The sequence below is a fragment of the Sarcophilus harrisii genome, chromosome 1 (assembly GCF_902635505.1).
Source record: "Sarcophilus harrisii chromosome 1, mSarHar1.11, whole genome shotgun sequence".
In the NCBI taxonomy this organism is placed as follows: Eukaryota; Metazoa; Chordata; class Mammalia; order Dasyuromorphia; family Dasyuridae; genus Sarcophilus; species Sarcophilus harrisii.
The window spans coordinates 712,736,408-712,758,013 of record NC_045426.1 but is presented as its reverse complement, the minus strand read 5'-3'; the positions used below and the strand labels follow the sequence as shown (position 1 = coordinate 712,758,013).

Genomic DNA, 21,606 nt, shown 5'->3' with positions numbered 1-21,606 from the left:
AAGTACCTCAGGTGGGGAATGGCTGAACAAAATATGGCATTTGATGATTATGATGAAATACTATTGTGATGTAGAGATAAGAAAGGGTAATGGATTCAGGAAAAACCGAGACAGCTTATATGATGCGGTACAAAGTGAAATGAGCAGAACCAGGACAGTCTACATTTTGTAATAAGAACATTATGATCATGATCAGCAGATTAGAGATGTGACTACTCTGACCAATACACTGATCCACCATAAATCCAAAGGATCCATGGTGAAAAATACTTCTGCCTCCAGGGAGAGAGCTGATGAGCATAGATTGAAGCAGATTTTTTTTTCACTTTATTTTGTTGGTGCAACATTGCCAACATGAAAATATTTTGCATGACTTTATGTATAAAACTGGCATTTCATTGCTTGCTTTCTCGAAAGGCAGCAGGAGAGAATTTGGAACTAAAATTAGAAATAAACATTAAAAATATTTAAAAAAATTTTTAATGCAAGCTTCTTCCCCTTCATGTGTCAGGTCCCACCCTGTAAGGAGTTCACAATGTCTTTTAGAAAGATGCTCGATGTACAACTCGGCTGAGGAACAGTAGGGCTATTTATTGACACAAAAGAAACGTCCACAGAAAATTCATCAATGTGCATTAATACTTCAAATATCAATATCCTATAATCCCTATCAGGCTTTCCCAGAAGACTGTGCTTCCAGGATCAAGCTACAAAATACTGGAGGACTACTGAGCAGGCCAATTTCCCTTTTATTTCAGACCTAGAGCCTCTTATGGCAAGCCAGCTAAGACTGGGGCTCGACCTCCTGAGAGTGCCATCTCCTCCAGCAAATTATTTCGGAGACTACCTCCTGCTGAGCGAGCCGTAGGAGCTCTTCGGTTCACAAGGTGGCTGCCAAAGCTAGGAAGCACCATCTCGGGATCACTGCTCCTCATCTCTGGGAAAGAAAGGCAGAGCAGAACAGGTGGCCAGAGCCTGGCCTGGGGCCTCTGCTCATCGGAGCAGATCAGCTGCCGCTGCTGGCGGGAAGCCCTCTGGCTCCCAACAAGTCCTGGTGCTCGGCACCACAGAAGCCAGAGCCGTGCTCCTTTCAAGCAGCTGGAGTGGGTGGGTCTTCTTCAAAGAGAAACAGCCTCACAGATTTAGTGCTTTGAGGGACCTTTGAGGTCCCCAAGATCACCAGAGAGCTCCCTGAGACAGTGAGGGTTTGCTCCTCTCCTCCCTCTCCCATCTTCCCCACATACACTTAACAGAGAGCTCCCTAAGTCCAGCAGAGAGGGTCCCACCTGGGCCTGGGCTCTATCCACCGCCACCCCAGGCCTCCCTGGGACATTTTCCCATCTCGTCTTGCGGCAGGGAGCAAGAACAAGGGGAAGCCCCTGCCCTCTCTGAAGCCCAGGAAGAAATACGGGCCTTTGTGGGCAAATGACAGGCAGTGGGTTCCATGGAGAGCTTTATTCATTCTTGAGTTCAGAGTGATAAAGGGACGTCATTGAGGGGCACTCCTGGGAGAATCCAAGCTCTTGCTCTCACAGTCACTCTCTGGATCCTCCTGAGGCCTCTGCACTGGCTGGAACTTGAGCAGCACAGGAGGGGTGAAGACAGAGGCGTTCCCCACTGTTGTGGTCGAGCTCTCAGGATCGGTGGTGGGATTCAGGCCGGAGGACCTGCTCCAAGAAGGGTTCCCGTTCAGCACCGGGCACGGGCCCAAGGGGAGCATCTGGGCGGAGGGTGTGGGGAGGCCTGGCCTGCCCCGGGTGGACAGAAAAGCTTCAGTTGACACCTGCAGGCAGCCCTCTGGGGGGCAGCAATGGGGAGGAGGGGCCACAAGGGGGAGGGGGTACCGCGTGGCCTCCGGAGTCCCTTGGGCGGGCGGACACTCCGGCCTGGGCGGCTCTCTTACCGAGGGCCTCTCTCTGGCTGGGCCCCACACCCTGAGGTGGGCTTACCAGGGAAATCCAGAACACTGGAGCTTGTGGGCAGGAGTTCCAGAGAGCCGGGAAGAATGAAAACCACCAGGATTGAGCACCAGGGGAGTCAGATCAACCATTCTGTTGAAAGACAAAAGACTAGGGAAGGGAGGGAGACTCAGCTATCGGGGCTGACCAGGAGCCCCCCGGCCCCCACTTCTCCTTGGCTGTCTTCTCCTAACTGTCCAGTTTCCTCCCCCCCAAGATGTGGCTCTGACTTCCGACACCCCGGGTCTAAGGCTCCTCCTGCGGGGGCCAGGATTAATAAAGGCCACGGGCGGGACCCGGGCCGGGTCTGACGGGAGGGGGGGGGCGGGGGGAGGAGAGGGGGGGAGCAGCGGGGAAGGGCGCGCGCGAGGCAGACGCGGGGGATCTCGCCGGGGAGCGCCCGGGTCGGGAACGAGGCGGCGGACAAAGCCCTCGGCACTAGCGCTCCCGGTCCCTCGGCCCCGCTCCCGCGGACCCGGGTACCGCCGGTTAAGGTGCAGCCGAGATGTCCCGGGGATGCGGGCTCCCCGTTAACCCTGCGTGTGCATGGCGCCACCTGGAGGTCGCCGGTGTTAATGCAACACTCGCACAAAGACTAGATGGACCCTGGCTCTCAGGTTAATAAATGAAAATCGCGAAGCAAATCTTTCCTCCTGGCTCGTGCATATTCACACTGATTCATATTCTCAGTATCCACTGGAGCCGGACTCTCACCCTCTCCCAGCCCTGACATCCCCTATTCCAAGCTCCCTCCCAGCTCTGACACCCCCTGTTCCAAGGCCCCTCCCAGCCCTGACATCCCCTGTTCTAAGCTCCCTCCCAGCTCTGACATCCCATGTGCTCAGATCCCTCTTAATTCTGACATCCCTTGTTCTAAAGTTCCATCTCACTCTGACCGCCTCTGTTCTCAGACTTCTCCTCGCTCTCATGTTAGTTCAGTTTGGTCCAGAAGTGCTAGTTCCCCAGACTCTCCCCTCTACCTCAGAACTAGTTCCCTCTGTTCCTTGGTTCTTTCCAGGGTCCTGGGCTCCCCCCCCATGCCTCTACCTCTTAGGTGCTGACGACAGTCCTGTCCAGTTTAGCTGCATGACCTTCACTTCAGAGGTTGGACCAGCCAATGTCTCTGTCTGTTGGAAACAAAAGAGATTTCCTGACTTTTCTGGGCCTTCTAGCGGTACTGGTTGGTTGACTGGATTGTTCAGAATAGTGATTCTGCCTAAGCAGTTTCATTGAACAAGAAAGGAAGAAAGGCGAAACAAAATGGAAGTTAAGAAAGTTCACGTTAAAGGGGCACTAATGCAGAGACCGCTGGGTCACTGGGACACTGGAGCAGCCTCTTCTGCTACTGACTTGCTTCTCCTTTCTCTCTGGGCTTGTTTCATATGAAAAAGTGGAGTGATGGGCTCCATGGCCGTTCAAGTTCCAGAAGGAACAACAAACCTATATTCAACCTCCATAATTTTCTCTCTGGACGTGGATGGCATTTTCCATCCAAAGTTTATTGGGATTGCCTTGGATCAATGAACTGCTAAGAAGCAGCAGTCTATTATAGTTGATCATTGCACAATCTTGCTGTTGCCATGTACGTTTTCCTGCTTTTGCTTGCTTCACTCCGCATCAATCCATGTATATCTAAACCTTTCTAAAACCAGTCTGTTCATCATATATAGAACAATAACATTCTCTTACCTTCATATACCATAACTTACTTAGTCACTCCCCAAATGATGGGCATTTTCCTTGCCATCAGAAAAAGAACTGCTACAAACATTTTTGCACATGTGGGATCCTTTTCCCTCTTCTATGATCTATGGGGTACAGACCCAGTCATAGCACTGCTGGATCAAAGGGTATGCAGAGTTTGATAGCTCTCCAAATTGCTCTCTAGATCATTTCACAACTCCACCAATAAGGTATGTGTCCCAATTTTCCCACATTTATCATTATCTTTTCCTGTCATTTTAGCCAATCTGATAGGTATGAGGTGGTACCTCAGAGTTGTTTTAATTTGCATTTTTTCTAATCAATAGTGATTATAGATGGTTTTAGTTTCTTCATCTAAAAATTGTCTGTTCATATCCTTTGATCATCAATTGGGGAAATAGTGAGCCTTTAATCCACTAAGAGTCCCCCCCGCCCATATCATTTTCAGCTGGTATGGTCATCTCTTCCTTCATGGTGCATATATTTGTGCAGTTGGCATTTTTGAACCCAAATGCAGTTCTTTTACATTTTATACCTATCACGGGTAATCTTAATACATATGTCCGACTTTCAAGAACTTTATGGATTGTTATTCTGTCCCTGGTAAGAATAAAAGCAGAGAATAGCAGAAACAAACCTGCTCATCAGAGAGAGGAGGAAAAGGACCAAAGACTCTGGGCATGAATGTGACTGGAATGACTGGCTGGTTGGAAGTGGTTGTGACAACTGGTGATCGGGACAAGACACTACCCCCTGTGGAAGGGGAATGATCTAGTCTGTAAGTCCCCCTCTTCCTTCTCTTCTGCCGTGCATCTGTGAGAAAACAACCACTTAAGAGTTAGCATGTTTGTATTCTGAAAGAGGTGCTCAGAGCTAACCTTCAGCTTCAGCCCTGGGGTCCTATAGATTTACAGGCTTCTAGAATAGACTGGAGGGAGTCTCTGAGGTAACAGAATCTCAACTTTTGAGATCTAAAACCAACTGTTCTTGAGAAGAAATCCTCAATCAGTGATTTTCTACCACTACCTGAAGACTTAAGGCAAAGGGAAACGATCACCCAAGACAACCCATTCTAACTTTGGAATAGCTCCAATGATGAAGAAGGTCATCTTTAGGATGACACAGTTCCTTGAAACTTCTGCTTACTGCTCCTGGTTTGCCTTTAAAGTAAACCTTTCTTCCATCATTTACCAGTGTCCCGTGTACACCCCAAAGGATCACAGAATCTCAAATTAGAAAGGACCTTGGAGACTCTGGTCTGGCCTAGGTGTCATCTGGAAGTGGGTGGCCTTAGCTCTGAAGACTTTGCATAGGAACCCACATTGACCTAGGGAAGAGCCTATTCCTTTGGGGGCAGCCCTGATTTTCTCTTTCCTTAAGCTTATCTACTTCACCGTCTTCTGTCCATTGCACCTAGTTTTTGCCACATAGGCTCATCCCTTTTTCATCTGACAATCCGTCAAAAACCTGACAGTGGTGGTCTTTTCATTTTTCATGAGGAATTTTAAGAGTGGGCGAGAAAACTTTTGGCGTAGAGTGCTTGTCTAAATGGTGTTAAGATAAGTCTTGAAATTGATAGATAGCTTCGAATCTTCAATCTGCCACTAAACCTCAAAAGAATCTCAGCTTGCTTACCTGGGATTCCCAGGAAGAACAAGCTACTTGTACAAGAATCTTGAAGGAGTTTGCAAATGTCGAAGAATGGCAGAAAAGTGAATTAGGATGAACAAATGCTGAGAGAATGTCAATTTTTTGAATCCTGGGAATACAGACTAACAATTGAATAAAATGGGACTGGTTTTCGCAGGATTTTTACAATTGGGATCATGGTTTTTCATCCTACCCATCAACCTAGAAGGCAGCCCTCCCCCAACATCATTGATCTGGCAAAGATCACTTCCTGAAAAGTCAGTTTATATTATAGGTAACAAAGTTAGCTTCAGCCTTTGTTCTTTTTTTTTTTTTCTTTTTTTTCTCTCTTTCTCAACTCTTATTGCCAAAGCTAGCATTTCTAATACAATATTAAATAGTAATGGTGATAGTGGACAACCTTGTTTTGTAATGGGCTGAGGTTTGAGTTGATGCACTGAGGTCCCAAGCACATGAGGCTAAATAGTAATTGGACTATACTCTATTAATATACATGCTTGGATAAAGAATGGCCCCCATCCACTCTCTGTTGGAGTCCTGATGTGTTGTATAGAAAATGATGATTTTGGTGGGTGGAGGCAGAGAGGCAGGAAGAGAAGCTGGGAGAGATTGCTGGTGGGGTTCAGTTCTGGTGGCTGCTGGTCTTGTGGCTTCTGGTCTAGCTAGCTTCTTGACTCAGCTGCTGACGTCGCTATTGCCGATTCCCTTCTACCTCCGATCTTTCTTCATTTCTGCTAAGAATAAAGATTGACGATTTTCCTTTAACTTGAATTCCTATCTCCGGCTGATTTTAAAATATGCGGTCATCACATTGGTTCACTCCTGATCTTATTGGGAATGGTTGCAGTTTGTCCCTATTACATATGACGCTTACTGCTGGTCATCAGCCTTTGTTCCAACCAACTTCCTCATCCTGGATCAGTGGTTATCTCCAGGGGCAACTTCCATGTTCTGAGTTGATTCTTCCATCTATCTCCTCCTTGCAGATCAACAGATAGGTCTGCCAAGCTAAAGCAGGCTTACAAATTGCTCTGAAGCAACAATCCTAATTACTGTTCAAGGTGCTCTCAAATAGCCGTGTGATTTATACAGGTCAAAGCATGAGGGATTTCTGCTCCAGAGACAGGGCTCAAAACATTACACCAAGAATTGTGCTAAGATATTAAATAAATTGTCGGGCTCCAAGTCACTTTCAGGATCAAATACAAAATCCTGTTTGCTATTCAAAGCTCTTCCTAACCTGCCCTCCTACACCTACACAGTCTTCTCATGCCTTATACCCTACAACATAGTCTGCAACCCAATAACACTGGCATGGCTGTTCCATGAATAAGATACTCCATGTCCTGAGTTCATGCATTTTCATTGGCTGTCTCTCATCTCTGAGATATTCTCCCTACTGATCTTTATCTCTTGGCTTCCTTTTATTCTCAGCTAAAATCCCACTACTGTGACAAGGCTTTTAAAATTCTGTAACTGATTGTGGAGATCGCAAAATTATGATCTATCTTCAGCAAAGTTTTGATTTGTATATCTCATTTATATCCCTGGGCTCCACTTAAAAATTTCTGGGATAAAAAGAAGTCATAAGTAGAAAAAGTTTTAGAGGCTGTGTTCTATGGGAAACTTCTTCCAGTTGTCCCTAATTATATGACCTGCCTTCTGTTTAATAATTTGAATTTATCTCATATATGATTTGTGCATAGTTTTTATGTTGTCTCCTCCATTAGACTGTAAACTCCTTTAGAGTAGGGACTTTTACTTTTATCTCCATTACTTAGAACAAGGCCTGGTACTCATTTGTCACTTAATACACGAAGCTGATATTCCAATAGAGAGATATGTGCATTCTAGATCCAGCCATCCTTGTTCCTCCCAGAGTGTGCCTTCCTCCAGGGTCTGTCTTGTTTGCCCGCAATGCTCTTCTTTTTCAATCTTAGCCTTTTAGAATCTCTGCTTTCCTTGAATTTCAGCTCATAGGCCATTTACTTTGTATAGATCTTTTGTGGACCTATTAATTAATGCTAGAAGGAAAAGAGGAGTCCTGGAAGATAACTGGATAGGTAGGAAGACTGGAGTTGATTTCTCATTCAAACTTAGGGGTAATTCACTACTGATTTTGGGGGGGCTTGACAAACTCCCCTACCAACAATACAGATCTTTTTTCATCCTGCTCTGGCTCCCACCTTCTCCGAACCTAGTGTCACAGGCCTCCTCCAAAGCTACCTCAGGTTCTCTGGATGGGGAGAAGTGTCCAAGGTAAAAAGCAGAGATGCTTGGCAGCCAGCAGCTGGCAGCCAGATTGGGGAAAGAACGCTGAGAATAGGAAAGAACTCTTCTTCCTCTCTTACTCCCATTTACACAGGGATGGGTCTTCACAGCTGCCCCTTAAGGCAAAGGGAGGATCACTACTGGTTTTCAAAGTAACAATCTGATATATGGAGGGTGAAATCACTGTCCAAGGTTATTTATACTTCAGGGGAGGCTGAGAGAACTTTGACAAGGGCTTTCTTCTCAGGAATGTAGAGCTTAGCCCATTCAAGTGGCATCTAGGGCGAGCCAGTGCACAGACCACTGGGCCTTTTGAAATCAAGATAGTCTGCGTTCAAATTCAATCTCAGACACTTACAAATGGGGTCACCACTTCTCTTCTGCCTGCCTCAGTTCCCTCAACTGTAAAATGAAGGTAACAGCACCTGCCTTCTAGAGTTATTGGAAATTACTTAGCACAGGGCCTGACACTCAAGATGCACTTAATGACTGTTCCCTTGTCTATGTCTTTACCTAAGTTCTCTGTTAGGCGTCCATCCTCCTTGCTAAGAGGCATCCTTGAGGGTCTCTTGTATTGACATGAATAGTCATGGATCACATGAGGCATCCACCGGCCTAATTATTCTTCCATTTTCCCATGTGACTGGCCCAGCTCTTTTAGGACATCTTTTCTGATGCTTCTTGGCCACTTGGATTCTCCACTGGTAGAGAACCATACCATTCATACATTTCTCTATTACCTTTGGGGGACGAGGAGGGAATTTACAATCTTCCTTCTTAGAGACTGTAGTATTTCCTAAGTCAGAGACCCAGAGCTTCATCAGAAGAAACTGAAGCTGGAGAATCATGATGCCACTGAAAATACTACAAATGGGAAGTTGTTCAGAAGCAACTGCATCTGCCACACTGATCTTGCAGACCAGTATCCTTGTCACTTTTATTCCATCAAAGAGATGATTTCTTTTTTTGAAATGTGTTACTGATGCTTTCACTACATCTTTGTCCCTTCCCAAAGATACCCCCACCCCCATAGGGCTTTCCTTTGTAACAGAGTAGAATTAACAAGAGTGGCTAGAGTACAGTACAACAAAAAACACACATATAGACACAGTGAGCACCCTCCCCAAACTGTCAATGTTGGGATACAGGAGCCACCTGCCAGTGGTTGCTGGAGGTCTAACTCAGCCCTGTAGAATGGATCTCTTCATGTGAGAGGATGATGATGATACAAGGAGACTGAGAGGCAGTTGCATTGTCTGACCTCTCTCCTCTTCCCTCTGCCTCCATTTCATTCCCAATCCACAAGGAACATCTGCGTAAACAAAGGCTGCTTTGCAACTCCTTCGAGTGTTATGATTCACAGCTGTAGAGGCTTTCAGAGAGTTGACCTGTCCCTTCTCTTAAGCATGGTCCTTAACATGTCAAAGCCAAGCTGCTTCATTCTGTACTCCCCTCTCTTTCAAGAGAAGCCTACTTCACCATTGGATCCCCTCTGCAACTGATCACAGCACAGATCTCACTTGTATTGTCATTCAAGGTTTTCTTTTCCTTTACTGTAGCCACTGTGCAATTGTTTTCCTGGGTCTGATTCCTTCAAACAAGTGGACCCAGGTTCTACTTCACTCTTCAGTAGTTCATTTTTTCAATGTGATCATCTTCCACCACAATTTGTTCTGCCACCTCCGAACCAATGAGCACCCTCTCTTTTTAAGTTTGGTCTTTCCACAAGAAGTGTATATATGTGTAAAGGGCTGAAACTCTTAAAAGGTGTACTTGAATCAGACAACCGAGCACTTAAGGATAATTACCCATTGGACAATGATTCTATTAGCATATGTTTTGAAAAATAGCCCTTTTCACTGTTCTTTCCTGGCTCAATGTTTGGTATATACAGATAATTGTAGGAAGGATTAGAGAGTGGTATGAATCAAGCCAGACTCACTTTTCAATAGGGCGATAAGGAGAAAGGTTGGTGGCAAGCCTGTGGCAGTTTGTCTGTCTCCTTCACTTCTCCCCCTAAAGAGTAAGGACTTTTATTTAGCCTGACTCCAGCTGTTTTTGAGGCCTCCAGGAAGCTAGCCCGAACTTTACATATATGGGACCTCTTCTCTGTCTTGACCTCCTTGGTGTCAGCAGCACTTCTATGTCAGAAAGTATTTACTGTCTAGTAAACTTTCTAATATACTTCTCAACTGTTTCCAGGAGGGATCAAACGATTCACAGCTTCCTCAATGGTGTACTGGCTACACATATAATGTATAATGTCCATGTTCCCTAACATTCTACAGCCTGCCAAGGAATCCTGGGAATGGCTTTTAGCCTCTAAAAAAGATCTCTCACCTGCGTTATAAGCTACATTAAATTATTATCATGATCTTTCACTAGTTGGGATCCAGGACCTCACATTTAACCTGCTCAGAGATACCCTATCAAACTAATTCAATAGAAACTTATACAGCATAATGTGGCTTACGAAGCACTTTCTATCATATTCAAGAAATCACCGACAGGAATCGAGAAAGGGTTATTTAGTCCAACCGGTACTTCAACAGTAATACATTCCCTTCTATAGCATTCTCGGCAAGTACTGAAGTCAGGAAAAACAGCCAGGTTTTCTGAGTCTGAACCCACTCTTTTCAGTACCCTAAACTTAAAAGTCCTGTGTATCCCTCTCTTTAAAGAAGACATCAGTTTCCTGATCTGTAAGATAAAGGGTTGTAGATGACCTGACTTGTCTTGCAGCTCCAAAATTTACAATCCAGTGATCCTTATTGAACAATCCAGGTTGTCCATATTGAGGGTTTGCCAAAGCTGTTGCTCCCATTCAAAGATGACTCTAGGGCACAGCAAGTCCTTTCAAAGAGACTGCCAAAACTCAGGAGTTTGACTTAATTCAGAAAAAAAATAAATAAATAAAACCCCAGTGTCTGGAGAACAACAGGGAGAACTAATGGTCTTTTTGATGACATTGCTGAGAGGCTGCTCAGAATCCCAAACACAAGAGAATTCTGGGAAGGACAAATTGTAGATATTGTCTAGAGGAGGGAAGCCACAGTGAGGGGGGTCTTGAAATTATAATAGCAACTGACATTGATTTAAAAAAAAAACCTTTTTGACATTTCTGAATTAAGGGATTAATTATCTCATCTAAACCACAGAAGGGTTCCACTGATGCAGTCTGAGGCACAGGTGAAAGAAATAGGGCTATTTAGTGGGGAGACAGGGGAGGTATGACTGCTCCCTTTAAAAATGTGGGGTGTCACCTGATTAACCTGGTCTGTTTAGCTCCAAAAGGCTAAACTAGGAGGGGGCCAGAGCAATGGCATCAATAAAAGGCTAATGTCCTTCCACGAGAGCTATCCCAAAGTGGAATGAGCTCGGGGGGCCGGGGGAGGGAGGGTCCCAGTAGGCCCCTATTGCTCTTCAAGGCAGGCCAGAGAACGCCAGATGGGACCCTCAAGTCCCTCCCGAACAGGAAAGTCTGCATTTCTGGGTCATTCCTCTCTCCCAGCTCTGACCTCCTGCATCAGAACTCTGCAACCCCGAGGTGAAGGAGGGAAGGGGAGCCCGCGGCCAGGCTCCCCCAGCCTCCGGGCACCATCACCTTGGGCATAGTTGTTTAATTTCTGCATCCTCTTCTTCAGGTGTTCCAGCCTCTGCTGAAGCTCCAAAGCCCCCACGGTATTGTAGTGATTGAGGTCTCCCTGGAGGGCTTGGAAGAACCTGCCCTGGGCCAGCGGGGAGGAGATAAGGAGGGGGTGAGCAAGGCTGAGGGGAGGGGGAGGGGCCCCGTGACCCCTGCCCCCCCACCCCTGGGCTCTGGGATCCTCAGGTTCCCCCCCCCTCTCCCGGAGCGTCTGGGCCGTTAGTGGGGGTGGGGGTCCCCAAGCCCCGCCCCCTCCCCATCCTTTCGGCTGGGAGGGGGGTCGGGGCCGATAGTTGGGGTCTGGAGGCCCCAGGCCCCGGCGCCCGCACGCCCACCGTGAGGTAGGAGATGAGGCCTCGTCGCTCGCGCTCCTCCTGCTTCCATTTGCGCACAACGCGCTCCCCCAGCGCCGGGTTGCGCTCCATGTGACGGAAGAGGCGGCGCAGGGAGCGCTCAGTGTACGACACGGCCTGTCGCTCGAAGGCTTCCTCCGAGATGAGCTCGCAGAACGAGAAGGTCAGGGGGTGCTCCCAGTCGAACTCGTCCAGGACCTCCATGCCCGCCCTGCAGCGACACGCATGCGCGCCGCCGACCCGGGGCTCAGATACGGGGCGGGCCCGAGGGGCGGGGCCTGCGCCCGGGGGAGGGGCGGGGCCGGGGGGCGGGGCCTCCGGAGAGGGACGGGGCGGAGGAGGAGGGCGCGGGGCGGACCCGAGGGCTGGGGGGCGGTGGGAGCGCGGGCGGGGAGGGGCCGAAGGTCGGGGGCGGGGGCAGCAGGGGCAGGGCCGGTCCCAGGGGCGGAGGCAGCAGCGAGAAGGGCCGGGTTCCCAGGGGCAGGGGCGAGGGGGCTGCGGGCCCCGAGGCCGCGCCCAGCGGCGGGGGCAGCATGGAGAAGGGCCGGGGCCGGCAGGGGGTCACGGGCCGGAGCGGCCCCGAGGGCCGGGGCGAGGGCGGCGGGGAGGAGGCCGAGGACGTGACCGAGGGCGGCGGCGGCGACGGCAGCAGCAGCGAGGCCGTCGACAGCTGGGTGGAGCGGGCCGGGGGCGGGGCAAGCAGGGCCTGGGCACCGCGCAGCGGGGGCGAGAAGAAGGCCAAGAGCCCCGCCGACGGCGAGGCCGGGCGCAGCAGGGCGGGCGAGTGAGCGCGGCGGCTGCGCGGGGACGGCGGGGGCGAGGGCAGCAGGGGCGGGGCCGCCAGGAAGGGCGGAGCCAGCAGGCCCGAGGGTCGCCCGAACAGACCCGGGGGCGCCAGCGCCGGGGACAGGGCCAGCGAGGAGGGCGGCGAGCGGGACGGGGCGGGCGAGGGGGCGGGGGGGGGGGGGGTGGGTGGAACGGGGACAGGAGGTTGGGGCGGGTGGGGAGGGGAAGGAGGCGGGGCGGGCGGGAGAGGAGGGGTGGTGTGGTGGAGTCCGGGGCGGCAACGATGGGGGGGGGTGCGGAGGGACAGGAAGGGGGGCGGGGGGGGGGGGGAAACAGGAGGGGGGGAAGGAGAGGGAGGGGAAAAGGGGGGAGCGTGGGGGGACAGGGGGGGTTGAAGGGAGGTGGACGGGGAAGGGGGGGTTGAAGGAGAGGTGGATGGGGCGGGTTAGGGGAGGGGGGGGGAAAGATAGGGGAGGGGAAGGGGGGGGGCGGAGGTGGATGGGGGAAGGGGGTGGGGAAGGTTGGGGATGGGGAGGAGCGGGGGGATGAGGGGGACAAGGAAGAGGGAGGGGGGAAAGGTGGGGGGGGAAGGTTGGGGGAGGGGGGGGGGAAGGAGAAACCCGGGGAGGGGGGAGGAGAGGGGAAGGGAGGGAGTTTTGGGGGGAGGAGGAGGGGGGGAAGGGGAGGGAAGGGGGGGCCCCATGAGGAGGGAGGGAGGGAGGAGGGGGGGCCCTTCCCCAGAGATCTGGAGGAGGGAAGGGGCGGGGGCTTCTGGTGGATTATCTTGGAAGGAGGGAGGAAGGGGGGGTGGAGGGAAAGAGCCAAGGGAAAAGGGGGGGGCCTTCCCCGGGAGGGGCGGGGCTCTTATGGAGGGAAGAGGGGCGGGGCCTTTCGAGAGGGAGGGGAGAGCGCAAGAGAAGAAAGAACAGAGGAAGGGCGGGGCTTCTGAGGAAGGGCGGGGCCTCTCGATGGGGGGAGGGGAGGGGAGGGAAGGAGAGGGGCCGGGGGCGGGGCCTTTCTTATTCTAGGTTAGGGAGGAAAGGAGATGCAGGGGGCAGGTCTCGTCAGTCTTGGGAGCGGACAAGAGAGGAGGAGGAGGGAAGGGTCAGGGGGCGGGGCCCCTTCTCTGAGGCCCGCACGCACCGGCTCGGGCACCCACTGCGGTAGGGGAGGCCTGTGTTTCCACGGAGACTGTCACGGCCTGAATCACCTCCTAGTTGGGGGTCCCAGAAGTCCCCCTCGGGGCTTCGACCAATCCCGGTCGAGTACCCGCTCACGTGGTGGCGCGGGCCCAATCAGGACTCGGGGCGGCCACGAGACAATGCCCCAGAGTCTGGGCTCGCGTTCTCGCCCCGCCTCTCCCGTGGGGCGGGGCCTCGGGGAGGGTCCCTGGGGAGAGGGGCGGGGCTCGGGAAAATTCTTGTGGACGCACTACCTGGAGGTTCGGTATGTGCCTGGGGGAAGCCGGTGTCCTGCCTTCCCGGAGCTTACATCTCGCCAAGCCCGCCCAAAGCCGGCCGGGACCCAAGCCGCCGTTGTCAAAGGGGCCCGTGAGGCCCGGGGAGGGGAGGAAGCCTGGAGCTCCCCCGCCAAAGAAGGCGGCTCTGCCCCGAGAACGGCGCGGGTCCCTCCCGGCTGCCTACGGAGAAAGCCCGGCTGGGACCCGTGCGCGCTGGGGCCTTCCTCCTTGCACGTGGTCAGGGTGCACGGTGCGTGGTGCAGGGCGGGCCCTTAGAGCACGCGCGTTCTCTGGCGCTGCCTTCTAGTATCTCCTCCCTGTCCCAAGCTCCCCCTGGCTTCCCGAGCCCCCGGAGAGACTCCTGTGCAGCTCCTTATGTCCCAAGCTCCCCCTGGCTTCCCGAGCCCCCGGAGAGACTCCTGTGCAGCTCCTTATGTCCCAAGCTCCCCCTGGCTTCCCGAGCCCCCGGAGAGACTCCTGTGCAGCTCCTTATGTCCCAAGCTCCCCCTGGCTTCCCGAGCCCCCGGAGAGACTCCTGTGCAGCTCCTTATGTCCCAAGCTCCCCCTGGCTTCCCAAGCCCCCGGAGAGACTCCTGTGCAGCTCCTTAGTCCCAAGCCCCCTGGCTTCCCGAGCCCCCCCCCTGGCTTCCCGAGCCCCCGGAGAGACTCCTGTGCAGCTCCTTATGTCCCAAGCTCCCCGGCTTCCCGAGCCCCCGGAGAGACTCCTGTGCAGCTCCTTATGTCCCAAGCTCCCCCTGGCTTCCCGAGCCCCCGGAGAGACTCCTGTGCAGCTCCTTATGTCCCAAGCTCCCCCTGGCTTCCCGAGCCCCGGGAGAGACTCCTGTGCAGCTCCTTATGTCCCAAGCTCCCCCTGGCTTCCCGAGCCCCCGGAGAGACTCCTGTGCAGCTCCTCTGCAGTCTGGGACTCCGTTGCTGCCCTTCTCCCCGCCCTTTCTGCCTCTCTAGGTTTTTGTGACCTTCCGGTCTCCAATTCTCCTCCTGCCGTCCAGACCCGCATCCTGTCCGTCGCCCCGAGGGCTCCTGTCCGGGTTGCAGCGGGCTCCGCGCTCCCAGCCGGGCGTTGTTGGACGGGTTCCACCTTGGGCTCTCGTCTCCCAGCCTTTCTTAAGTGCCCGGCGCTCACTGATGCCAGCTGGGTATCTCGCCTCTCATTGCACACATCCAGTCACTTTATGCACACGGCTCACGGTGACCCCCCAGTTCAGACCTAGTGAGCTTGAAGAGGTGAGAGATGAGAGCCCCTCCCCTCGGATAAGAGGTCAGCCTCCACTGTCTTCTTTTTCTTGATCATTTTCCATTTATGGTGCAATTTAGTAGTTTGCCTTTGACCGGGTTCTCCTGGAGAGCAAAGATTGCCTTGTGCATTTGCATTTTCCATGCTCCGTGCTTCCTGGCACATAGCAGGCACTTAGTCTTTACTGCTTGCCTGCCTCCCTAAAGAGCTGAGGAAGATTTTAGTGGATGAGGGAAGGGACACCGAGACGCAATCTCCGTGGTCCCATTAATGGTTATTGACCCCAAATGAATAGTAATGACCATATGGTCCCCCTAACAACTACAAGAAACTTAAGACCCTGCACATGCTTCCTGCTTGGAGAGGGATCATGGGGTTCAAAATGAGGCATTCCTTTTCAGGGCTGGCCACTGGTGTGAGTTGTTGGACTAAACTTATGGGTTACGAGGGAACATTTTTTTCAAAATCTTATTAAGTAGTTTTCCAAATACATGCAAAAATAGTTTTCAAAGTTCACCTTTGCAAAACCTTGTGTTTCAAAATTTTCTTCCTAAACCCCAATAGAGACAAGCAATCCAGTATAGATTAAATCTGTGCAATTCTTCTAAACATAATTCAATATTCATCATCCTGTGAAAGAAAAAAAAAAAAGGTGAATATATTATACTTTGATTCACATTCAGTCTCCATAGTTCTCTCTCTAGATGCAGATGGCTCTCTCCATCACAAGTCTATTGGAATTGCCTTGAGTCAACTCATTGTTGAAAACAGCCGAGTCCATCACAGTTGATCAGCAAATAATCTTGCTGTTGGCCGTGTACAATGTTGTCTTGGTTCTGCTCACTTCACTCAGCATCGGTTCAGGCTTTTCTGAAATCAGCCTGCTCATCATTTCCTATAGAACAATAATATTTCATACATTAATATATCATAGCTCATTCAGCCATTCCCCAACTCATGGACATCCACTTAATTTTCACTTCACAAGAGAACATTATTATGGGGTGGGGTGGGGTGGGGAGGAAAGGAAGAGGACTGATCTACAAGAGATTGAAAAATAAATACGTAGTAAGATATTTTGAACATCTAGAAAACGGGAGAATTCAGAAAGGGACACAAGCAACGGCAGCTACCACCCTAAATTTCAACATACAGTTTTAAATAGTTGCAGGTAATAAAGATGTCACAGCTTCATTATGGGAATTTTTGATTTCCTTTTATTCCTCTTGCATTTTTTTGGTTAATATTTATCTCATCTAACCAAAACCAGTCCCAAGAGATAGAAAAATTTGCTTACAGCCTTAAACTTTCCTTAGATAAGAAGCCAGAGGAAGAATCTCAACTGTTCCTGATTCCTTGGAGACATGCAAAACATCCTTATGAAACTAATAATTTAAGCTATAAACTGACTCAGTTTCTCTACAGAGTTTGTTTGATGAGCTTTGTTTCCTTAGCTTATATATGAGGTTATGACTACTTAACTTTGTTCAACTTTTATGACATTGAAGGAAGTATAGACTTACGAATGTCTTCTCTCTAACTTATGACTTAAAAGTAGTGGATAAAATTTCGTTAGGTAAAAGGATTATTTCACCATTAAGCTGATGGAATTTTCCCCCGAAGAAGGCTTGTCAGAATCCTCCTGATTGTTTCCGGTCCCCCTGAAGCCTGTGCTTGTGCATAATGATAAAAATCTGGGTTTTTACCTTCATAATTTCTGCATGTGATGAATATTTGGCACCAGTTATTCACCACATAAAGTCAGAGAAGAAACATTTCTCCCATCCCAGTTACATAAGCAATCCTCTTTTCCTGTCCTTTGCTGTATATGGAAATGTTCATGTTTATTGGCGGTTTTGAAGTTCATAATACGAGAAAGATAATGCGGGAAGAGGGGAGATTCAATCCAGGGGATTTTCCTGGTTCTGAACACCCTTAGTGTTGCAGATATTTTTTTTTCACTGACCCCTGAGCTAGATAAAATACCTCGATGGTCCCTTGCTGTGTTTCCCTCGAAGATTTCACATCCTTAGGAATATCCCCGGGTGCTCCTGGCAGTAGCTGAGAATCAGAGAACCTAATGTTCTCTCAATCTTTTCCGGCTCTGTGGCTCCTGTGCTTCCGCGACACCAAAGCCAGCTATGGATGTGGGAGTATGTCCAGGAGGAACCTGGAGGAATACTGGTTTTCTTGAGGGTTCACAGAATTGTCCACTTTTGTTGGTTTTTGGAGGAGTGGTATGAGGTAGAACAGCAAATGTCAGCAGGTGGAGGGCCCTGGATGCCAGACAAAACTACTTGGGAGCCACTGAAGAAAGCTCCCAGAGCAGAAGACTGACATGACCAGATCTAAAAAGAAGGAAGCTTGGTCTGGAAGAAAACTGAGGTTTAGATGAAGGGGAGATAGCTGAGTTTGGAAGGCTTACCTGGGAGGAGGTTCTTGCAACAGTCCTGGCACCTGAGTGAGGGCAAATGAAAAGAACACAAGACTTTGAGAAGGACTTTGCAGATGATGGCCCCATCTGGAGCCCTTTTCCCTGTATCTTCCTTTATTTGCAATTGGTCATGGAGAAGGCAAACTATGTTTCCCATAAGTTGACACCTTCATCTAATTGCCCGTTTTCAGGGACAGCATGGGCACCTCATCCAAGGACAGAAGGAGGTCCATGCCATGCCCAGTCCCAATAGGCATAGTTCCTATAGGGCTACTTGAGGAGATGTCCCCAAAAGGCAGAGAGGTAATCTGCCAGTATCTAGCCTATTAAATTGGCTCAACATGATCCATCATCAGGATTTTAAAATATTTTCAATCAGGCTGTTATTCTACTTTTCCTATTTTCCTATTTCACTTTTAACTTCCCTCCCGAATTCAAAATGTTTTGGGATTATCTGACGTGACCCGGGAGACAGAAAAGCAAATTTATCCAGATTCGAATCAGGTATTTGGCAGTGTCCAGAGACTTTAATTTGGGCTGTTCCCTCAAACCTCCTATACCTAGGATACCCTCACTTCGAACCCCCTCTTTTAAGGTCATTCCCTCTGGATAGCTTTCTCGGATCCTCTAGTTCCTAAATTCCTCTCCTCCATTTTCCTGGTGCAGTGGATTTTGCTGGCTTGGTTGTGGTTACTGCCCCCACACCCACATTAACTCTAAGCTCCTTAAAAACACACACACACACACACACACACACACACACACACACACACACACAGTCTTACAGGAAATGATGTACTGGGAAACCATAAAGAGCCTGAAACCCTAAGGGAAATGCAAGCCTTTTCATCAAAAGTGTCAAATTACATCTCTAGGAGTTGTCCATGTTCTGTACAGAAATTGCTTCTGTGCTGGGCTACAGAGAAGATCCAGGTAAATAGGTGATGAGAAACTTTTCTATTGCATGTTTGTGGATGGTGAGGCAATAAAACGCGAAATCGATAATGATACAGTGAACCAAATAGGAACTTTTTTTTTTTTAAAGGCAGCTAGGTGGTGCAGTGGATAGAGCACTAGAAGTCAGGAGGACCTGAGTTCAAATCTGTCCTCAGACACTTAATACTTCCTAGCTGTGTGCCCTGGGTAAGTCACTTAAACCCAATTGCCTTAGCAAAAAACAAACAAACAAAAAAAAACCTTAAATAATCATGTAAATGATTGGGGTGACTACAATCAAAGAGATTCTTAAGTTGTTTGTGTCAGACTCAGGGTTCAGAGAAGGGACTCAGTTTTTCTAGGAAGAGTCAAAGCATATCACGTCCTGGTCCTGGTACGTGTTTAGAAGAAGTGGAAAGTAGAGGAGAGGATTCTCAGAAACGCTTGGAAGTACCCAGAAGTGCATAATGTTCCTTTGTGAAAATGAACACGTACCCTATGCCTGGGAATGTGCTCCCAGACCCTACAAAGGAAGGAGGCCGCCCTTCTCAGTAGGAGATGCATCAGACCCTCCCTTCACTTCCTACTAAATAACTGTGGTTTTAGATTTCAGGAAAACCACTTAACGAAAATGTTACAACCCAGTTATCTTCAGAGTAACAGAGAAGTTCATATTGAATTTAGGTTAATTTAGCATGGGATAGTGGAAAGAACTCTGAATTTGGAATCCGAACCTGGGTTTGTACCTATTTGACTGTGAGTAAATCAGTTAATCTCTTTGAGTCTCAGTTTCATCATCTCCAAAAGCTGATTGAAAACAGAAAAAGAGAACTAAGAGCAGAGCAGAGCTTAATGCAATGGAAATTTTTAAAGGTGAGAGGAGATGACGATCGAATCAGAGAGCTGAATATCGAAAGACTAAGAACACTATAAACAACTAGTAAACTTGTTTAGAGAACAAATTCTAATCGCCAGACCTAGAAAACAAAAAATACATCACCATAAGTGGGGGAGAGGGGAAGAAGAGGGAAAATCATCAAAGATTACTAGTGGTAAAGACATAGAAAGCTGGTCATGGGTTTAAATCCTCCTAGTAATGCTTACTAATTGAAGACCTGGGATTGAAAATCCTTTTCCTGATATCTACTGGACATCACTGTGACCCCATTAGATAAGTCATTAAATTTCCTTCAGCCTCAACTTCCTATTCTCTAAAATGGGCCTGAAAATATCTATATCCTCCTCCCAAAACCTAGAACTCAAAGAGGTTTACTCACAAAAGTCTAAAACAGCTAAACTAAATGAAACACCAATTAGATGTCAGTAATACCATCTGAGGGGGAAAAAAAAGAATTAGTTGTAAAAGAACTACAAAAGGAAAAATTGTTTCAGAGATTTTTATAAGAAAATTCTGTCAAACTGTTCAAGAAAAAAGACTTGTGCTATACAAATTAGGATCAAAAATTGAGAAAGAACACACTCTTCCAAACTTTTCATGAGACAAATGAAGTTAAGCATTTATTATTTAAACAACTACTGTGTCAGGCACTGTGATAAGCACTGGAGATACAAAAGGAGCTTCAAGGAGCTCCCAGTCTAATGAGGACAACAAGAAATCTATAAAATACCTGACATAATTCATGGAGGAAAGACACTTTAAGAGAAATCAGGAAAGGCTTCCTGCAGAAAGTTAGTTTGAACTTGAAGAAAATGGATATACCAATAGAAGAGTTCCATTTATGGGAAATAATCAGTGAAAATTCACAAACTTGGGAGACAGAATGGCACATGGGAGGGACAGCAAGGAGGCTTTTATTACTGGATATTAAATTATGTGAAGGAGGTTGGGGGGGTCAAAGCTATACTTAAATCTGAGAAGACAAAAGCAAAACTATAAACTATGGCAACTCAAAAAAATGATATGAAATCCTAGCAAAAAATATCACAATTTATCCCCAAAATCACTTACTATGATCAGTTTGGAAATCTATTAGGGATATAAGTATGGTTCAAAATTAGGAAAACAATAATTAATATATTAGAAATAAAAAACATCCCAAACCATAAGTGCTGCAATAGATACAGAAAAAGTCTTTGGCAGCACAAAATTATGATGAAAATCCTACAAACAGGTATTTTAATATACTTTTTCTTAAAAAGTATCTCTTTAAAATCAAAACCAGCAATAGAGAAATAGAATAAATTAAATATAGGAATAAAGCAAAGATGTTTCCTTTCCCCGCTTTTATGTAGTTCTTCAAATTATAGGAGTGGTAAATCAAGAGAAAGAAATTAAAGGCATAATAATAGGCAAAAAAGGAAACACTTGGCACTTTTTTCTTTATCATTTTTATCAATGCCTTGGACAAAAGTAAAGATTATATCCTTATCAAATGACCCCAAAATGCCAAACAGCTCAGAAGGACAGTTAATATGGGATATGCTGGAGTCAGCATCCAAAAGGATCTGCACAGGTTACAGCATTGACCTGAAATTTAGTAACATGGTGGATAGTGATAGTAGCATGTATATGCCACTTTAAAGTTTACAAGTTTTTTGTCATTTAATACTCACAATAATCCTTTGAGGGAGGTGCTATTATCTCCTCTTTTACAGATGAGTAAATTGAAGCTGAGGTAAATCAAATGATTTGCCCAGGGTCACACAGCTAAGCAAGTATCTAAGGCAGCATTTGAACTTGGGTCCAGTATTCTAGTCCTAGCTTCCTCTAGATAAAATTCAATAGGAAGAAATGTCTTGCACTGGAGCACCAAAATAAATAAATAAATAAATAAATAAATCAACTTCACAAGTATAAGATGTAGGAGCCATGGTTAGAAAGTTATAAATAAAGATGTGGAGTTTTTGTGGATGTGTGGAAGCTCAATAAAAGTCTACTACAACAATGAGATTTCTAGTTCCATTAAGAGAGGCTTAAACTTCTGGGACCAATAAAGAGCTAGTCTTACTGGACTCTGACCTCATCAAACCCCATATGGAAGGCTGTGTTTGGTTTTAGACATCACTTTTTCTAATATTCTATTTACTTCTTTAATTTCTTTCTTATTTGTTTTGTGATTTGATTTAACTAAATCTGAGAGTGCAAGATTGAGGTCTCCCACTATTATAGTTTTACTGTCTATTTCTTCTCGTA

The 21,606-nt window shown here is 48.1% G+C and overlaps 1 protein-coding gene across 2 annotated transcripts; it reads right to left on the bottom strand.

The window, feature by feature from the left end:
• Positions 1–570: 570 nt before the first annotated feature.
• LOC100921500 lies at positions 571–13,593 on the bottom strand. Of its 2 annotated transcripts, none has more exons than XM_031949041.1 (7): positions 13,512–13,593; positions 11,565–11,793; positions 11,188–11,311; positions 4,300–4,475; positions 3,006–3,085; positions 1,950–2,069; positions 571–1,667 (listed from the first exon to the last, which is right to left on the bottom strand). In XM_031949041.1, exons 2-7 carry the CDS (start codon positions 11,784–11,786, stop codon positions 1,490–1,492), a joined length of 900 nt encoding a protein of 299 aa, XP_031804901.1. In that variant the 5' UTR covers positions 11,787–11,793; positions 13,512–13,593; the 3' UTR covers positions 571–1,489. The 2 variants fall into 2 exon arrangements, with proteins under 2 accessions (XP_031804901.1, XP_031804902.1); XM_031949042.1 differs by having other exon boundaries at positions 1,950–2,051.
• Positions 13,594–21,606: the final 8,013 nt, after the last annotated feature.